At 37.8% G+C, this 20,436-nt stretch overlaps 1 protein-coding gene across 9 annotated transcripts in view; it reads right to left on the reverse strand.

Annotated features, from left to right (window-relative positions):
* Positions 1–3,239: 3,239 nt before the first annotated feature.
* The window catches only part of Arhgap12 (Rho GTPase activating protein 12), a 92,976-nt gene continuing 75,779 nt past the window's right edge, over positions 3,240–20,436 (reverse strand). For 4 of the 9 annotated variants that reach the window (XM_010621322.2, XM_010621321.2, XM_010621320.2 and 1 more), the window contains 9 exons: positions 16,453–16,554; positions 13,379–13,477; positions 10,602–10,707; positions 9,012–9,128; positions 8,074–8,172; positions 6,871–6,948; positions 6,648–6,782; positions 6,327–6,429; positions 3,242–5,523 (listed from right to left, as the gene is read on the reverse strand). In XM_010621322.2, coding sequence (XP_010619624.1) covers positions 5,349–5,523; positions 6,327–6,429; positions 6,648–6,782; positions 6,871–6,948; positions 8,074–8,172; positions 9,012–9,128; positions 10,602–10,707; positions 13,379–13,477; positions 16,453–16,554 — 1,014 coding nt within the window. In that variant the 3' untranslated portion in view covers positions 3,242–5,348. Of the gene's footprint in view, positions 5,524–6,108; positions 6,430–6,647; positions 6,783–6,870; positions 6,949–8,073; positions 8,173–9,011; positions 9,129–10,601; positions 10,708–13,378; positions 13,478–16,452; positions 16,555–20,436 lie in introns of all 9 variants that reach the window. The other 5 variants (XM_010621327.2, XM_010621326.2, XM_033765635.1 and 2 more) reach the window with 3 other exon arrangements.

The following is a 20,436-nucleotide window of genomic DNA, read 5'->3' on the forward strand; positions in this document are numbered from 1 at the left end:
GGTGAACAGACGGACAGGGAGGAGAGAACGTGGCGGGCAGAGGCGCTCCAAGTCCGCGCTCACCGCCTCCCGACAACCCAGTCTGCCCTTTGTGGGTTCGCCTGCTGTATTTGTAACACTGAAAGTTCATCAAATCTCACGCTGGGAGCAGTCTGCTTCCTTAAGTTTTAAGCTGTGCTCTGGTCTGTTACGGAGTGGATCTCCTGTGCCCTCCAAAGAGCCATCTGTTGGGAGCCTGGTCTCCAGCCAGCGCCACTCCACAGGAAGTGCAGGAACAGGAGGTAGGGAAAGAAAGGTCACTGAGTGTGTACCCTTCAAAGCACACTCTCATTTTTGGCTTCCTGGCTGCCACGAAGTGAGCAGATCTGCTCCTCATGTGTTCCCCATCATGATGCCTTCTGTCTCACCCCAGCCCCAAAGCCACAGGACCAGGCAGCCATCGACTGAGACCTCTGAAACCATGAGGCAAAATAAACAGCTCCTCCTTGTAAGTTTACTTACTCAGGCATTTCATTAAAGTGATGGAAAGCTAATACATGGCCCAAAAATACTATGGGGAAATTTCTAGACATAAACAAGTTGTTTTAAATTGAGCACTGTTTTAAAATCTTGTGACGTATCACTGAGTACCAGTTCTCTGTGCATTGTATCCACGTTATATACACTACCCATCCACTAAGTCCCTCAGCAGCAATCTGAGTTCTCTCTCCTGTATCACAGTGCTTGTAACTCTTATTTGACAGTGGCCCCAAAGTCAGGTATAGTGATGCACAGAAGGCATTAGGAAACCAAAGCTCTGAACTACGTGGCAATGGGACATATTTTTTTTAAAAAAATACATTGGTTCCTTCATACCCTTAAGGGGATTAGCTCAAAGATAAATCCCCTTTGCCCCTCCACTTGATAGATACTAACATCTGTAGATGTTCAAGTCCCTTACATAAAACGGCATCGTATTTGCTTATAACCTATGCACCTACAATTACATCCTCTCACATACTTTAAATCATCTCTAGATTACTTGTAACAACTAAGACAATGTAAATGCTAAGTAGCTGCTACATTGACTTGCTTAGGGGATGCCAAGAATGTATGTACTGTACAATCAGACACAATTTTCCATTTTGTTCAATTATGGGTTGAAATTATTCACAAAAGCAGACCAACGTTCTACCCATGGTTTTAAACATCCACCAGATGACTCACTGGATCCCCATGAAAAGGGGGGCACTACTACACTTAAACTGATCACCAACTTTAAATAAATTAACATAACTAATCAAAATATTGTCCCTCAGCCTGGGTATGGCTGCTTCAGAGACTAAGCGTGTGACTTCAGGCTTTCACAATCACTTTGGGCCTCTGTTGTTTCGCTAAAAATCTGTGAATGTGAGGGACCTTTCGGTCTTTCCTGTACTTGAGCATCTAAGATTGCTATTTTCTTGCCTAAATATAAACTCTCAAAATGCCCAGGAGAAAAAGGAGGCCTTGAATGCTGGATGAAATCCACCTGGTCACCAAGCCAAGCCTTTACAACGGTCCTGATCCCACCTCTGCAGAGACTGCTGGTAATGGCCATCTGTCACTCTGACATTTCCATGGATTTCATCAACAATGCAAGGTCCATGACGATCCCACAATTTCTGACGTGACTTGCTGTATGAGCCACAACTATATGATCTGAAAGATCTGTTTACCAGCATCAATAAACTACCAACAGTAGCTTTTCTGAAAACATTAAAAAAGTAGAAGGCAAAGGGGGGAGGGTCGATGAGAAAAAATAAGAAACCAGACTTTTCTAAATACGCATTGTAGTGGTTTGTTAAACAGTCACCTTGTTCTACAAGTGCTCTCTTTTTCAGAGTACTCTGAAAGTGCTTTTTTTCTTTCCTTTTTCCCCCCCTGTGGGAGAAGCGAAGCAATGAAGAAAATGAAAGAGTTCATTTAAGTGCCACATTCGCACAAAGCTAATTTGTAAAAGCTCGATCCAGCTGACTCTACTTAACAGCCACCACTGGTCAACAGAACTCCAGTTGAGAAGCCTAATTGAGATTCTCCGCGAGCACTCCCTTGTCTTAGCAGTTGCACAACGTCTCATTAGGCATTCTCTGCCCCATTCTCTGGAATACTAAATCCAACTCTGCTTGGCCTGAGTTTACAGCTTATGAAGTTCCAACAGATTCAAATAAACCGTTATTGAAAGGCTGTTGGTTGTGTCGTACCCCCATTTGCTTGTTTGTTTCTTTTATCTCAAATTAAAGTTGCAGTGAGGAAGACATTACTTGTACTGGAGAACTGCTTAAAAAATAGAAACAAAAACCATGCCCCACCTTCAACACTAACACACAGCCTGGTCCCCATCAAACACCCTCTCTAGTCACAGCCGAAGAAGTGCTTCCTACAAACATGGATTGTCAGGGTGACGGACGCAGTCCACACAGCACAGTAAACTCTACACAACCTTCTCTTCTCACCTTCTTTAATTCTCTACACAGATGCAAGACTGGAACGTTCATCTCTTATTAGACCAGTGAATGCCTGACATCACTGGAATGTGATTATTTAGCCAAATGACATGTTGTGGATTCTTCTGTGAGTTCTTTAAAAGTGCCTAAAGACGTCTGAGGAATAACTGTCATGGGGAACTACATGTTTACTTTAAATATTTAATTAGAAGCTTCTCTCGTGAGCTGCTCTTGGCACAATTACAGAGAAATCTTTCTTCCTTACTACTACCTTAATACCCAACCAATGTGAGTTTGCCAAGAAGCATGGGCTGGAATGAAAACAACAGAAAGGGCTCCAGGCAATGGCCATTATTACTATTGATGAGTTTTCACTTATCTGTTAGCAACTGCCATATTCATACACATATTTACATATATGTATGTGTGGGTGAATTCTATTACAAACACATATAACCAATCCCTATCCCAAAACTGGCTGAATTATTCCATTTGTGTTTTTCTCACACATACAAAAAAACTGTTTATGGAGTTGCCTCCACCTAAAACAGCATCACTCTTGCAGATATTTCAAAATTTATTTTGTAAAATAAAGGCAAAGTATACTGCTATAAAATTTAAGTGTCTTTCTTCTAAGTGGAGTTATTACACTGTATTTGAATATACTTTTTCAATTTCCAAGATTTTTATGTTATAAATAAATTCCACTGTAAATTATTTTTATTTTTTAATGTATTTTCTACTAAAAATTCAGGCTGCCAAGACAGGAAAATATTACTGGTTATTACAAAAACAAGTGTGAATTTTTAATTCACAAAGAATGAAAACACAAAACACTGATCTTATTGTACACATATTACAATAAAATGATTAGCTGTGGACTAATAAAACACTTAGGACTTCACATACACACATATGCACTTTGAAACAAGAAACATAGGACAATTTTTTATCTTTGATATGTTCATGACCACTAAGAGAAAAATCACAGATCGCAGATTTGAGTCTGTTTTCCTGGTATAAAAGTTGAGATATAAACCAGCCCCCTAAAGCATACTGTATTAATAACGACATCTTTAGGCAAATGCATTCTGATTTGGGACATCTTCTCTCCACCCAAAACAATCTGCTTTTGCTGTCAAATAGTCTGGCTGGTTATCCATTTAACAAGATCACAACAACAAATACAATACTTTTTTCACCACAATTAAAGGGAGAAGTTTTAGACAGGTTATTCCCTCCACTCCAACCCCAAAAAAAGTTCCTAAGGAAGACAATCTGTAAATTTTAAGTGTAACTAAGGAAAAAGAACACTGGTCAAATCATTCACTTTCAAATATGGATGAAGAAATAAAATGTGTGTTGGGCACAGAGGTGTTAACACGGAAAGGACTAGAAAAGTGTAAAATGAGAAAAGCATTATATGGCACGGGAACCACTGGATTCAGTTGATCTTTTAGATGAAGTATAAGAATATGACAGTAAATGAAAAACAAAAAATTTAAAACCAAAATGCACATTTCCAATGGAAAAAAATCTCTAAACCTCTTATAGTTTTCTTTATTAGACATTTCATATACAGCAGTTAATCTAGAAAAATACAATTAAAAAATTTTCAACAGACCATGCTCCCTGTAACAAAACCTTCCAACCCTGTTTTATTATACAAATCAATCTACATTAGTAATGTAAAGAAACTCTCAAATTTGGCAATGTTATTTCCTACCCAGCATCCAATTTACACATGGTTTCTACTATTCAATCTGGAGAGCTGGGATCCTCTAATAATCTTTTTCTAATGTATTCTGTACATATTAAATAATCTAAAAGTTTCCTCTTGTAGAGCACTACATTTAGCAAGTTTATTCAGTATTTTTCCAGTACCATTTGCATTACAGTATTCTGTCTGCAGATGAAATTAAAATCTGAAAGTGCACACAGCTAACTTTCCTAAGGAAAGGCCTATGCCTGGAGGAAACCTAATGTTCATGGACAACATTACCAATGTCATGATTAGAAATGCAGGGTTAGAATGCACTCTGAGGCTATACAACACAACTATATACACAAGCCAAAGGACCTTACGTCCTTAGCCCACATTTACATCAAATATGTCTGTTTCCACAAGGTCACACCAAGAACTCCGTATGGCACTACATATAATTAGGACTGTTAGCTACAATTCTGTATAGCAAGACAGCTAAAAAATACCCTGAACTGAGTTATGCTAGCTAAAACTCCAGTACATCACAGTGTTTTCAGTAGAATTAGTGTGCTGCCTAAACAACAACTACGATATCCAGTAAGGAAGCTGTGAACCATGGTGAGCAACAGCAAGCCTCACCAAGGGCTATAGTAGTTAGGTTACCATGGATTCTAGCACTTACGCTGCCACTGCATGCAAAACCCTGAAAAAGAGATACACAGGTTTCAAATAGGATACACTTCATTTTGTTTTAAATGCCCAAGAGTGTTTTCAAGATAAATGATAGTACTGTTTCACCAAATGAAGAACGTACAATTCATGAGAAGAAATTCTACATTATCCAGTTTGATGGGGGGAAAAATGTACTTTTTCTTACCAAATTATCCAGTGTATATGACTGGTTAGAATTCTAAGTATTGATTTTTACTGAAATTCAGAGTAGGAAATGCAAACATTCATGGTAAAATGAATCCAAAATTACAGTTTTATCACCTCGCAAGAAAGCAGCAAACAGTAGGGCCTAACAGGCATCTTCACACTCCCTTCCCTTCTGACCCCCTCACAAAGTGCAAAATCAAAAGAGCCACTGCTTGGTCCAAAAATAAAACAGACTGTGTATAAAGATCTGAAATCTGATGGCATCCAGCTTCTATCCCACAGGTTATCTTCCATAAGAATCAACGTCCGAAGATGGAACTTAATTCCAGAAGAATTAATTCTACAATCTGATTTTGATAAACAGTATGAACTGCTATATTTCCAGTCTCTTTTTCTGGCTTTAATAAAGTGGGACCAAAAACAATCGCTATACTCTGATAGGTCATTCGGTTTTTTTCTCCATTTTCTACAACTCTAAGGAAAAGGAAAAAAAAAAAAAGTTAAAAGAGAAAACTTAAAAATAGAGAAAATTTTCAAATTGTATTTTAAGCCTAAAAGGCTACATTTAGAAGACAGCTATTGCTAACTTTCCTAGGGTGACACATAAACTATTTTAAAGAGCAAAATTCAATCTGAATGCCACATGAAGCTTGCTTTTGAATAAACACAGCTGAAAGGTATAATTACACATACTGCAACACTTTCAACGTGTGATCTTTTAGTTTAATTTTAAAAATAGAACACAGACTGAAATGTGTGTTACAATTCAGGTAACAATGATCATCCCTGGGGTGGGTGGGGGGGTATCACAAATGGATGACGACATTCCATTAGGGTGCCAAGAGTGAAACTTTAATTGTACAGGTTTAAAAAAAATCTAGCCAAGGTCATTTACTTTAGCATTCTGATATTGTTTTTAACACTGAACAAAACTGGCTAATGTAGAGTGGCTGCGCAATAACATAAAGCTGTGATGGCTTTATTTTAGGGTAATTTAATACACCCCACTTAACAACCAACCTCATCTTCATACTAACTTCAGCAACACTGAACACTCACCATGTGCTAAGTGAAACACGAATCTACTCTAGTGCAGTCTTCACACCAAATGATTCCACCCATGCAGAACTGGCAGTAAAAGGAGCTGAGCATCTTTCTCTGAATCAGAGGGAGCACGCAGCAAAGCAGGCATCAAAGCCTTGGTCTGAGTGGCCCTTCCACACGAGGCTTCCACTTGCACTGTACCAGACCTCCTAGCCCTGCAGTTCTCTTCTTACCTTTTGAGGTGTCTGAAAAGAATCTGCATTGTATCTTGATTTGGTTTTGGCAACTGTCTGATTAGATCCTTAACAGCAGCAACACGCTGTCTTGGTTCTTGTTCTGGGGGGAAAAAAACTAGACGTTTCGCAACGAATTCTTATGAAACTGAAAGCAATGACATAGTTTTAAAGCTGGTATTTGGTAATACACAGTGACATCTGGTGGTTATATTTAAAATTTCTGTAGTAAAACATTGCATTGAAGTCTTGGGTCAAAGTAGAAAGATCAAGCAGAATTTTCAGTATCTAGAAGAACAGTGTGCGGAATTCCATACTTACTAATTGCGTTAACAAAATCATTAAAATGATTAAATGTAAACAGAGGCTCTGGTAACTCCCGGAAAAACATTTTCAGCGCTCCAGTGATGACATGGATGTCTTCCCATTTGCTGTCATTCAAGTCCAATTTCTCATCTGAAAACAGTAGGAGCAGGACATTTGTAAGAACCAAATGCTAAGCCAGGAGCGATACTTCCATGTAAATGGCAGAGTAGGACCTCACCATGATTGACAGCAAACCTCAGCTTCTGGATCACCGCGAGGTTGCCGCTTACTCTGTAGATCCCGTCAACATCCAAACCTAAGAGACAGTGATAGTTTGTGTTTAAAAGACTTTCTGAAGATGCCCATTCAGAATTCTTATTCATTAGCATTAGCTAAGACCGAAGGCACAAATTCTTCCTCTAAATGGCTTTTTATAGACATTTGGCAGGAGGAAAAGAGTGGCAATTCACTCTGAATTCTGTTTAGTAAATAGCAATAATTCTGCTTTATAACGGAGACCGTGGCTTAGCTCAAGAAAAACATTTCGTTCATTAAAATTAAAACACAAACAATTTAAGATACACTGTTGCAAACACCTGGGGACAGTTACGAGAGGAAGCCACAGATAGGATCAACCTATTCACTTTTTTGGTACAAGATTTTCTAAGGTAAATGCACACACTGAAGAACTCTCTTCAAAACACTTGATCATGCTGCACACGCTTAACAGACGGAGTGCCTTATCTGACGTGCTTTCCTTTACCTTCAAAGAAAGGCAAGTAGTGTGCCTGATGCTACACTGACAAAGTCAGTGAGACAAGGGACCTGCAACTGCCCACATCACAAGTCAATTACTAAGTGTTTTAATTATATAAAATATTTCTAATGACATACAGATGTAAACTAATGACTACAGTCAATATACAGCCAACTCATACCAATCTAGCATAAGTATTATTAAAACTAAACAAAATAGAAATTAGCCTCTATTTTCAGAAAATGACATTAAAAAGGCTTTTTGTCTATTTAGTTACTTTATAGTTGATTTAGTTTTAAAATGCCACCTCATTTTTATTATAGGAAATTTTCTCCTTGTAAGTAAACATAATCTCAGATCTTCTACACCACTCCATCATTTCTTAATAAACTCAGTTTTACAATCACTACCTTCTTCATTGTAAGCAAATGGTAACTTCAAATGGCTTCCAAGATTACCAGATGCTTAATTAATCATGACATATTAAACACTCAATAGATGCCTACGGGGATCTTAACTTGAAGAGTAAACATGTAAGTGTTTTGGCAAACAAAATGCTTTTCTTAACATCTTAAGACTATAAGGAACTTTCGGCTGCCTCAATAAAAATCCTAGATATTTGGATCGTGAAACAATGAGAAGGCTTGCTTAATGTGAAAAAACAAAGTCCAACTATTCTCTTACCATGCTCTTCGACATGCTCAATGCACAGCCTCACAAACTTTGGCACTGTGCCACTCTCTCTCTGACACAAATTAGCAAGATTGGCTCCAAATACTTGGTCTGAAAGAGATTTATTTTTAAAGATGAACCACCTTGCTAAGTTCAGGGAGTGGCTAAACCACTCAGAATGCATTAGAAAATACCCGGGATGCCGACACTTTTCACGTGACCCTCAACTTTTCTGACAAGCACCCTTGTTTACTTCTGCAAACTCACCTCAAACAATTCTTGAACACCAAAACTCAGTTTTACCTGAAAGCCTTTCTACTTTCTATTCCTTCTTCCCAAAATTTGGCTTCTTCTCCTCACTCCTGGTCCCAGCTAAATTGTTAGCACCTTAGAAAAATATTCTAAGGATCCTTCTCCAACATACCCCGCTAAAAGGCTCACTGCTATGTCAGAGTCAGGGTACCTGCTGCCACCTGAAATGGTCTCGTCTGTCTGCCCCTGAGTGTGGGTCCCACGAGAGCAGGGAGCTGGTAGTTCTTGAGCACCAACAGGCATGCCTCACACCTAGGCTCCTGCCCAGCACTTATTAAATACTCAACGATTTTTCTCCGGATACATTTTATTTTTTGGAGGGTACCATGGATCAAACTCAGGTCCTTGTGCTTGCGAGGCAGGTGGCAGAACCACTGAGCTAAATCCCCAGCCCTCAAGTATTTTTAATTAACATACATATGCCTGCCCATGTGCCAACACTGGATCTATACATGTGAATTTTAAAAACAAATTTGATTGCTCAAAATGTCTTTGAACCACTGTATCTGAAAACTTCATGAATACAGAATGAAGAACATTTTTGTTATTTGGGAAATTTTGTTTTTAATTTAAAATGTCTTATTTGTGATTTTGACCAACACTCAAATGTTTTTATAAACATTACTTTTCTTACCTACCTTTAATGTAACCTTTTTCACGCACAGCTTGCAAAGTGGGGCGTCGTGTAAGAAACTTCTTTAAGTTTTTCTTGGTTTTTTTCTGTTCTGAAGAATCTATGCTAGATACTTTCATAGCTAAGACAAACAGATATTTAACATTTCATAAAATTTTTTCTAATGTTTCCCACCAAGCACTCAAAACATTCTCATTTGTCAAAATCACAGTACAAATTCAATTAGTCCAGTTATGATGTAGTTTAAGAGTAACATGTGAAGAGTCAAAGTAACACAGACCCAATGTTAAGCAAAACTTTTCATTTCTATCATGAAATGCTGACCACACCTGTATCTTCTCTGGTGTTGTGTCAATATCGCTAATTATTCTAAATTATATTCATCATTTCATAAACATTCAACCTATTTCTTGGATTCTTCATCAGTTTTAGAAGGTAGAATAATGTCACACACATACAAAATCTGTAAAACTTCCTATCTGATTAAATGAGAAGTCTTAATAATATATAGATTTGTACTATGAGCTAAAATGCCTCAAAAGTATTTGTACTATATAAACTGCCTGGAGGACCAGGGATTTAGCTCAGCAGCATAGCGCCTACTTGGCAAGCACAAGGCCTTGAGTTCAATCCCTGGTACCAAAAAACAAAACAAAACAAAGAACTACCTGGAAAATGGTCCTAATTTATCAGTTACAATAATGAAAACTTAAATATTATATTTCCTGAAAATAAGTGTATCTGGGGAAAGCTGAGAGTACAAAAATATATTAATAAAGAATAAGAAGAATTTCATACTGACAGTGCTGCGTGGTGACAATGCCAGTAACAGGCCTAATCTTCATACAAATGAAGGAGAAAAGCACTCATATCCTATTCATTCAGTTCATATGAAGGCCAAAAACTTCTTCAACATGTGAATTAGTTAAAATACACTGAACTGAGTGCAGTCACAGCCAGTGGCCTATTTCAATAACATAGTTCTCAAGGGTCTCGCTGAGAAAGTGCTCTTCCTAGCTTTCACTCGGCTCTCTCTGCGTACATGATCTAAGATGAACATATGCCGTGCACAGCACAGACAGACGCTAGTCCAGACACAGCTGCAGAGAGTTCAGCAGGGAATTATGGTACACAGCCCCTGACTCTGCACTTACAAGTGTAGGATTCTATGTGGAATCGTGAACACTTAACTGCATTTGGTTGGTGGTTGTTGTTTTTCGGTACCAGGGATTGAACTCAGGTCCTTTTGCTCGCAAGACAGGCCGTGGACCCACTTAAAACCACAGCCCCAATTATGTTTTTATAAGTCAGTAAAGCTGAGCTTCCTAGAGGCCTCAAAAGAAGTGCATTATAATAATTTATCTTACATATTGCAATACCCTTAAAATTAATATACCACAGGGAGTCATAGTATGAGTTGAAAAATGAAATAATGAGTTAACAAGAGTACAAGAACACTGGGCTGTACCTAATCTCGCAACTTTTTCTAACATTGGAGGTTGTACTCTGCTTTCAGTATATAAGAATTTATTTGAAACCTCTGAAAAAACTAAGAGAACAAAGTCATTAGCAAAATAAGAAAAGAACAACTTACAACGAAGTTTTTTAAGATCCTTCTGGTCCTTTTCTTTATCCTGCTTTTCTATTCCTGGTGAATCATCAGGTATCTCCTCTTCTACTGCTTCATCAGTTTCTATTGCCTATCGGTTAGAGGTTTCCCAAACACACATTACTTCCTATATTAACTGTAATAGCATAATTTTCAGAAGCAGTAATTTTTATCTGATTTTAGGAAACTAGTTAGTATACAGTATGTATGATTTAGATATTTTGTAAGTCTTTAAACATATTTTCTACCTTGGTGGCATTAATTTTGATCTCCAAAAAGAAAATGTTGCTGCTAACGCACAGGATAATAGCTTAAACTGATGGTGAGACTATCATGTGCACTAACAGCACTGAGAAGGGCCAGCTAAACCCATGGTGATAAAACTTAATACAGCTATATTCTGTGACAACAGATAAGATTTACGGATGTGACAACTATATTAACTACAACAATATAAAAAACCACAGTATTATACTGTGATAAGAGTGTAAGACAGATGCATGGACATTACGAAGTGGAACAAATCCTAGAAATCATCTCATGCTAATCAAGGTAACTTTTAGAGGTTAAAAACTGGACTGAATTTTGGGGGTTTTTTTTGGGACTGAATTCTGAAAGCTAAAAACTTTGTCTTTCAAATGGGGGTCCTTATTGAAATCTTTTGGGGGTATATGGTATAAGGACAGATAACCACTTTTTCTCAGATATCCAGTTGTAAGTGCACCATTTAATGAAAAGCTTATTCTTCCTTGCTGTTCTACAGTGCTTGATTTGACATAAAGTATCCACATACATGTGGATCTCCTTCTGAGTTCTTTACTCTATTCCACAGGTGTGTATGTCTCTCCCTGCATGGATAGAACAAGGCTTAATTATTAACAGCCTTATAAGGTGTGATATATGATACAAGTCCTTTTACTTTCAAGAGTCTTCTCGGGTACTGCTTAGCCCTTTGCATCTCTATATGGATTTTAGAATAAGCTTGTCAAGTCCCACTAGAAAAGTTAGGATTATTTTGTTTACAAATTACTTGGAAGAAAATTTTATCTTCAGAATTGAATCTTTTAGTTCATGAACACTATATACTTCTCATTTAATTAGGTTTTTCTTCAATTCTCTCAACAAAGTTTCCTAATTTTCCTTGAGAAATCTTGCACATATCTTGCTACATACAACCCTTGGTATCTTTTGACATTTAGGAAAGAGTATGCATTTTACAATTTCTTAATCAATAATATACTCTTCTCTTTACTTGACTTGTTTCTTAATCCTGCAGGCCTCAGTTAAAAAAATACAACAGCACTTTCCCCCAAGGCCTCCATGTCCACTACCCTAGGTTAAGTCCCTGATCAAACAGTGCTTTTAGATTATGTTGTATGCCCTTACATCCTAACACTCCTTACATCTGTCACATTAACTGTTCAGTTACCAGTCTCATTCTCATCTTTGACTCATCTCTGTAACCTCCACAGAAATATGTGTGGTGTCTGCCTGCTACCTGCCCAGGGCACAAGGTACTTAGATTTTGGTGAATGACTGCATGCACGTTCATTCATGGACAGTAAACAGATTACTGGGAATTCACACTGGGAAAAGTAGAAGGTACATCTGAATACAGTGGTACCCTGGTTCACAAACAATTCTTTACACGATTCTGGTTGCAAACCAAGTCAAATTCAATGGTCAGGATCGATGTTGACCTTATGGGAAAATTTGATTTGGTTTGAGACCAATTCGGTTTGTGGCCAAACTCATGGAAAGAATTAAGTTCATGAACTGAGGTACCACTAAAGTTGGATGAGGTTGTAGTTAGATGGCTGAATTTTACACTTGATCTTAGCCAAAAGGCCGAGAAGTGACAGATGGCTAAATTTTAATGGGAGTCAGAGGTTTCTAAACAGAAGTTGACATTATGAAGATTCACACAACAATGACTTTAGGAATGGATTGATAAGGGAAGATAACTGGAAGTTAGTCTTACTGGGATATAAAGATAGAAAGGTATGTCATCCATGGTTTCAGGAATAAATGGAAAGGAACAAGATTCAGAAATATAAAACACATCACAAACGATAAAGGCTGAATTTATATATACCCAGCTGCATAGCTAACTGCCAGGAGAGGTAAAGGTTCCCTTTGCTTCCATAAGTATCATGTGTCACCTCTGTCACTAATATGTGACCCTCAGGGCAAAGCCAGGTCTCTATAGAGTGAAAAGCGAGACTAGAAAGTCTGAAAATGTCCAGCCCCCAGTGCTAACCACCATCCTTTGTTTTTGGCTGTTATGTAAATAAGAAATTTATCAGGAACAGAAGGGTACTGAACATGCTCCCAAGGCAAGGTATAGAAAAACTGCAGAAGGATCATCAGAAAAGAAAAGGTAACCACAGCGGCTCCATTCCACAAGTTTGCCTAAAACTTTTCCACAGAAGAGTACTATATATCCAGCTCATTCAGTCACTGAACACACATTAGGTACTAGGAGCTGTTTGTCCCTTCTTTTGGAACCATGTCTTTTCTGACCATTGCCTACTGTACTAAATGTTATTTCAAATCTGCTGGCATCAAACAGTGCTTTTAGATTATCTTTAAATCTTTAAATCTTTTCCATCACCCACCCTTGTGGACTGCACTAAAGTGGCTGTCTTTCCTACCTTTGTCAAAACATAAAGTGCCTTTTACTATGCAAATTAAAATAAATGTTCAGTAAGCAATCAGAAAAACAGTTCTGCAATAAAAACTTTACCTGAGTAAACACATACCTGATTACTGATTGTACTGCTAAGAACTTTAAACCAATCATTAATAACGGCATCATTATCAGACTGAATTAGCAGTTCTGTGCCTTGACGAGTTTTCAGCTTTGGGGGAAGGGAAGAGAGTATGGTCAGTACAGCGCTTCCCCAAATAAATGAACACATTCAATTCCAAGTTTACAACGCAGCCAGCAGGGTTAAGTGTCATGTACTATAGCACTACACAGCTAAAGAGTATCTTATAGTATAAACTAATGCCAGTCTATTTTATAAAACATGAGGTTTTTCAGAATAAAATATAAACATCTAGCAATTTAAGAGCCCAACCTCCAACTCAAAAATTCCATAAATCTTAGTAAACCTAGTATAATTTATTTGAAAATAAAGCCATATCAAATAAGTACCAAAGCACTTAAAATTAAAATTGAAACGCAAAGAAACTTGTTTACATAGCCTGAGAACCTTATCTATTTGGCTCTAAAAATAAGTAAGAAAAAAAGACTAGGGGTATATTTTTAGTATTGCCTACTACATAGGAAAACATTGGCTGAGTACAAAAACAAGGAATGAACAACAAATACCACATCCCTTTTGGGCAAAATTATTATTAAATTGTCAAATCATAAATTGAAGACAATAATTCACGTATAATCTCTCTGGTTGAAAATTTTTTATAGTTTCTTGAGGAAGAATTTTGAGGCAGTTATGAAAAAGTATTCCTTATATTTTCTGGTTGCTAACTGAATCTGTTTTTCCTAGAACATATGGTAATGCTTCCCAAATAACATTTCAAGCATATTCCTAAACCATAGTTCCCCAAATAATGTTTATGAAACGTATTCCTTCCTGAAAGAATGGCTATCATCATCTAATCAAAAAAGAAATGCCAGTGAAGTTGTGGGGGAAAAGGAATGTTTCTACACTGCTGGTAGGAATATAAACTAGTGCAACCACTGTGAAAATTGGTATGGAGAGTCCTCAAAAAACTAAAACTAGAAATGCATTTGACCTAGCTATACACCTTCTGGATATCTTTCCAAAAGAGTTTTTAAAATATTGTATTTAAAAAATACATACATATTCGTATTTACAGCAGCACAACTCACAATAGCTAAATCTTAAAAACCGCCTATATATCCATCAACAGATGGATAAAGGGAATATGACAATCGAGTACTACTTAGCCATGAAGGACGGGTTTAGTCATACGTAGGAAAATGGATGCACCTTGAGACCAAAATGGTAAGCAAAATAAATCAGACATGGGGTTAAATACTGCATGGTTTCTCCATATGAGAAAGCTAAAGTATAAATGATTTAGAGAACAAAATAAAAGATAGATGATAGGAAATGGGGAGACAGAACTTTTGTGGGTGGAAAGGGAATACAAGGATGGAGGGTGAAGGAAAGGAGGAGATAGGAAGGGGACATGAAAAGGACTAAGACACAATATATGTATATACCAACTCCCTTTGATGAACATATTCATTATGTATTGCACACATATACTAATAAAAATTTTTTTAAGTTTTAAATGAAAAAAAGAAAGGTACCTCTCAAAAAATAAATTTGAAAAATTATGTGATTATTTTGGAAAATACTGGAATGAACAAAGTGTAGTAAGATATTCTCCTTCAAAATTTCTCAGGCCTTTGGTATTCTAGGGTGTACTGCGATTTTCTAAGACGGATGAAATATGTACTACTTCCCCAATTTATCTGATCATGGAATCCTTTTCATTCTGTAATCACCTACTGAAACTGCAAAGCTAGATAAGGAAACACTGATTCCTTTCATGCATCCTTCCAGAGAGCTGGTAAAGCCAGACAACCAACACTGAGTGTTCAATGCACGCTGATCTCTGTTAGAGGAACTAAAGAAAAAAACAGTCTCTATTTGAAGGGAAAATAGAAACATTTAATAATCTAGTGAAAACTTAAAATACACTAAAATATATATTTTTAAAGTTAAAAAAATCACTGTTGTGGTGTCTGTCATGAGTCTTGGAAAGTAAGCGACACCTGATGAGCGGAGACTAGCATGGGCTGGTGCTTACGGCAAAGAAGGAAGAGCAACAATCACAGGGCGTTACTTGGGGAATAGCAATGAACCCAATCTGCCTAGACAACAAGTCAGGAGGCCACAGGGAACGCTGGTGTCTGGAAGACTGTGGGACAGCCTCAAGGATTCCTCTGATCCATATACGCACTTCCTCTGCAGTGGATGTGCTTCTCCTCTGCCAACAAGTGGGCCTTTATTGCCCCATAACCATAAAAACTTGGCTGGCTCTCTGAATACTTGCATAGAATACACCAAACGTGATGTGTGACTGCAGATCTTGGCTTTGAGAAGCCTGAAGTGTCAACTCTCACACTCCGGAAGCCTCCCACTGCCATGTGAAGCATGGGTGGGGCAGCTTCCCTAAGAACAGAGAGGTCACAGAGAAGAGGCCAAGCCATCAGCCAGCACCAACATCACCACGTGAATAAGGTCACCTGAGCTTAGCCCACCCCACTTCTCTCAAGGCTCATCAATGGTCCCAAGTGAGAACAGAAGACAGTCTGTGCCAGAAAGAAATGGCACTTTCGCTAAGCTGCTAGTTTGAAGTGGTCGGTTACATTCCATAATAACAAAAGATACAGGATCGTATATTACTGTGGAGAGCTTTGAATGACAAAGTAGGAAGGTTTTGTTTTTTTTTTTAAGATTTTGGTTTTTTTTTTAAACTGAGAACGTACAAGATATTGCATACATCCCTGGCTCCATACTTGTAAGCCTCCCAATATCAGTATTTCCTTTCATTCATTTTTTAACACTAGATTTGGTAAGTACAGGGAATCGCATCATCTTCCCTGTTGCAGGATTTATGAAACAAAAGCTTGTAATACAGTCTCAGTTCTGGTTACTTCTGCAAATGAAGCTGATTTTTATACTGTCTTTCCCCCATTACGTTACGGCACAAATTGACTTAATCACCAATTTTGTCCTAACTATAAGGCAAATTAAAGACTATTCCCTAAAGAGAGTATTCAATTACTATGGTTAAGAATGTGAGCTATACTTAGAAAAAAAATTACTACCTCAAATACGTTCTTCTTGCTGGATTTGTCCTTTGAGGCCATCTCAATCGTTGCCCCCTTGAGGTCCACTGTGAACTCTGGCTTGGACTGATTACTCCCAAACTTCATTTTAGGAAAAAGGAAAAGCCTTTATGTGATATTCGCAAATACATGTTTAGAAAGAATTAGTATTTATATTATTAACAATAAGTCAAATTGATTATCTTGAATTATCCTCTTTTTGTAGTATAAATGCTACTTTAAAAATTGAAAAATGTCTAGAAGTATAAAAATATGGTTTATAAAAAACAAAAGTGGCTCAATTTCTATATATGGCCACACTGAATCTGTTTTCTCACCTATCAGAGTAGAAACAATCCATAATTACGTAGGCAAGGTGATAAAATGATAATCCCTTGTACGCAAGTGGGATGTAAACTGTAATAACTCCCAGGGAGGAAGAGTGGACAACACTATTATTTGCAAATTAGCAGATACATGGATCTGTTGGCTTAGCAGTTCTATGTCTTTGAATTTATCCTGACTATATATGGCTGTGTAAACATGACATGGTCAAAAAGGCAAGGCAATAGTCTTAAACATGTATAAATAATATCAGGCAGATAGTAAGTACATTTTCCACCTAGTAAACATTCTCGAACCGTAATGCTGTGCTTTCAAGAGTTATTTCCTGCCGGGTGTGGCGGCGCATGCCTGTAATCCCAGCACTCAGAAGGCTGAGGCAGCAGTAGGATCACTGTGAGTTTGAGACCAGCCTGGGCTACATAGTGAGTTCCAGGTCACTCTCAACTACATTGTGATTTAAAAAAAAAAAAAAAAAAAAAAAAAAGTTATTTCCTTATCTGTTATTTATGTTGTCAACTACTAACTTGTAAAAAAACCAGAAAACCCTAAGCCTCATCTTTTTTTCAGCCCTTGTTAGAAACTGTAACCAAAGCAGATGCTAACTGGGGAGATGTGAAGACAGCTCTGACAGAGGTGGCTGAGGAAAAAAAAGCACTTATTTATTATACTGTGTTAAACAGATAAGGAGAAGATTAGCAAACAGATGATGTACATGAAATATACTTATTCTAATATTTAGCCATCATTAACTTAGATTTATGTTAGTCTGTTATGAATATAAAATAGCATTCCTATGGTACACAAAGGCTTGGATATTTTAAAACCTTTAAAAGTTAATTATAATCTAAAGGTCATAAAGTTATAAGTATTTCTTATAAATTTCATTTGCTAAGACAGTGGCAATATAGTCCAATTGCACCTTGTGGTAACTTATTCACTATTTGTAATACAGTAATTCTACTTGGCAGCTTCACACATAAGATATGGTTAAATTTCAACTGCTGCCTCTTCATCTGATTAGCTAATAGAGTAGACTTAAGGCACTTCTCAAAACAAAATTTAGGAGTAATATGGACTTTACTAGTGGACTTCTGATAAAAATGAAAATGAAATTTTAACCATTTCCTACAAAGTCTTTGTAGTACTTTTTAAAGTACTTTTGCCATCCGGAAATACTCAAATAATCATAAATTTTTATGATAGGCACAATAACTTCCTGAGCAGAAATGATACACCTCAAAAATAATAAAGTCTGAATATAATTTTAAAAGCATAACAAAATTGATTCATTTCTTGTCATTAAATACTGTACAGATGGTTAGTTATGTAAGACACAACCAACCAACCAGTTGAATATAAATATAACATGAAACAATGCTAGAAAAATGCGATCAATATGGTTGGCAACAAATTTTGTCTATTTATTTTTTCCCAAAATCTTATCCACTTTAACTACTTTCCTGCCAATGTAATCATAGCAAAAAAAAAAAAAAGTATTGTGGCAAGAGTTGTGCAACAAGAACACATACAACAACAGCCAGAACTGGGTCAGACTGTACACATGCGATAGCAGGCGGACAGCTGACAGTCTTTCTAAGGGGAAAGCAGTGAAAGCAGTAACTCAGAGACTGAGCGCTGTTGGCAGAAGGACTTGATGGGACAAGGGAAGAAAATGAAGTCATAATGTGCCAGCAAGGTGGCACACAGGAGAAAAAGGCACAGTGGAACTGGATAGGACACAAGTGTAATTCTATGAGCAGACACAACACAAGCAAAGCTGCACTTCCAAAATACTCCTGCAAAAGCCCTGGCACCTCTGAGTATTTTATATATTTGTTATTACATAAATTTGTACTTTTTCAGATGCATGCTTTACTGAACTTATCTTAAAATAGACCCATCCCAGCTATATTCACAAAAGAATACTTCCAGCAACAGTAAGGACTGTGCCACCTCACTCAGCCACTGCGCAGAATCCCTGGGCGCCCCCTGCTGGCCCGCTGGGAAGGTCCTCTGGTACCCTTCCCAATCACTTCCTGGGAGACACCTCCCATCTAACTTGCCTGCCTCTTGCTCTGTCCTCCAGGGGTCATCCAGCAACCTCTAGTTCTCTCAGCAGAGGGCGGATGCTGGTCATCTGCTAAACACCCAGAGCACACACAGCAGCCTCCCCATACACCCACAACAAAGAATTATCTGGCAAAAAAAGGGAACTTTTAGATCCCTGAAAATATGTAGGAATATGTGAACAACTACTGGTATTTGGAGGGTGATTTTTGTACCAGGGATCAAACTCAGGTCCTTGCTCTTGCAAGGCAGGTGGCTGAAATCCCTGGCCCTGGAGGATGATTTTTAATACTCAAAGGATACGGACAAACATTTATCACATTGTAGCTATTCACTTGCCAGTCCTCCTCACTACACAGAAACGCTGAAGAGAGGATCCATGTTATTTACTTCCGAATTCCACACTCACCAAAATGCCCACACTGTAGGCTTTATGTCGACTGAACAAACAAACATGCATACATTTCTGAGGTGAAATCAGGTGATGAGGAGGAGAGGGGAAGAGAAGGCAAGGCTTGTTACATTTATTTTATTGATGTAATACTCCAAAATATTATTAAGGACTTTCCTGAAAACTAGTCTGAAAAAGGCCAGTCTCACTGGAGTTTTGGCTGATATAATCTTGTAAGGTGGGGCTGCAGGCAGCACATGTGTTTTTCATTTACTTGATTCTAACTACTCAGCCTCTGCATAAATAAACAAGAAACACGAATGATCCAAACCAGTGGAGTTGGACTGGTGTGGGTGACACACCCTTGAGTGAATGAGATCCAACCTGTTCAAGTGGATCTCTTAGGTTTTTACACTAAGTCTGAATCTAATTTTTAAACAACTATACTTCTCTTACAATGTGGTCCCTTAACAACTAACCAACTCAACTCAAATGGAGAACACCAAAGGAAAAAACTGCCTCTGAGAAAGACCAGCTTCAAAATAGCACCTGTGAGTTCTGTCCTTCAGGCACTTATGCTAGTCTTACACTTTCATCCTACAGAACGATGTGGCTGCAACCAGAAAATCGGGGTATCCTTTACCTGCAACAGACCCAGCGGAGCACAGAGGCAAAGCTGGAATTCCTTCCAATCCTTCTGACCTCTCGGGGCAGGGAGCACAGTACTGGGGAATGAACCCAGGCCTCTGCACTGATCTATGTCCCTAGCCCTTTCGTAGTTTTGAAACAAAAGTCTTGCTAAACTGGTCAGGCTGGGCTTGAATTTGAGATCCTCCTGACTTAGCTCTCCAAAATTCTGGGCTTACAGACATGTGCCAATAGGGACAATCTTGCATACTTCACCAATTTTTGATACTTCTGAAATAGTACTTAACAAAATATACTCATATACTTTTTACTTAAATAGTATTACTTCATTTTACTTTGACCATTTAAATTTGCTTTTCTTCCTTTAATATGTGGGAATGAATCCGAGGTTTAAAAATTAGCTATAACTGGATGTGGTGGCGCATGCCTGTAAACCCAGCACTCGGGAGGCTGAGGCAGCAGGACCACTACAAGTTGGAGACCAGCCTGAACTACACAGTGAAACCCTGTCTCCAAAAGAAAAAAAAAAAAAA

The sequence above is a fragment of the Fukomys damarensis genome, unplaced genomic scaffold (genome assembly GCF_012274545.1).
Source record: "Fukomys damarensis isolate Sample0158 unplaced genomic scaffold, DMR_v1.0_HiC HiC_scaffold_19, whole genome shotgun sequence".
Taxonomy (NCBI): Eukaryota; Metazoa; Chordata; class Mammalia; order Rodentia; family Bathyergidae; genus Fukomys; species Fukomys damarensis.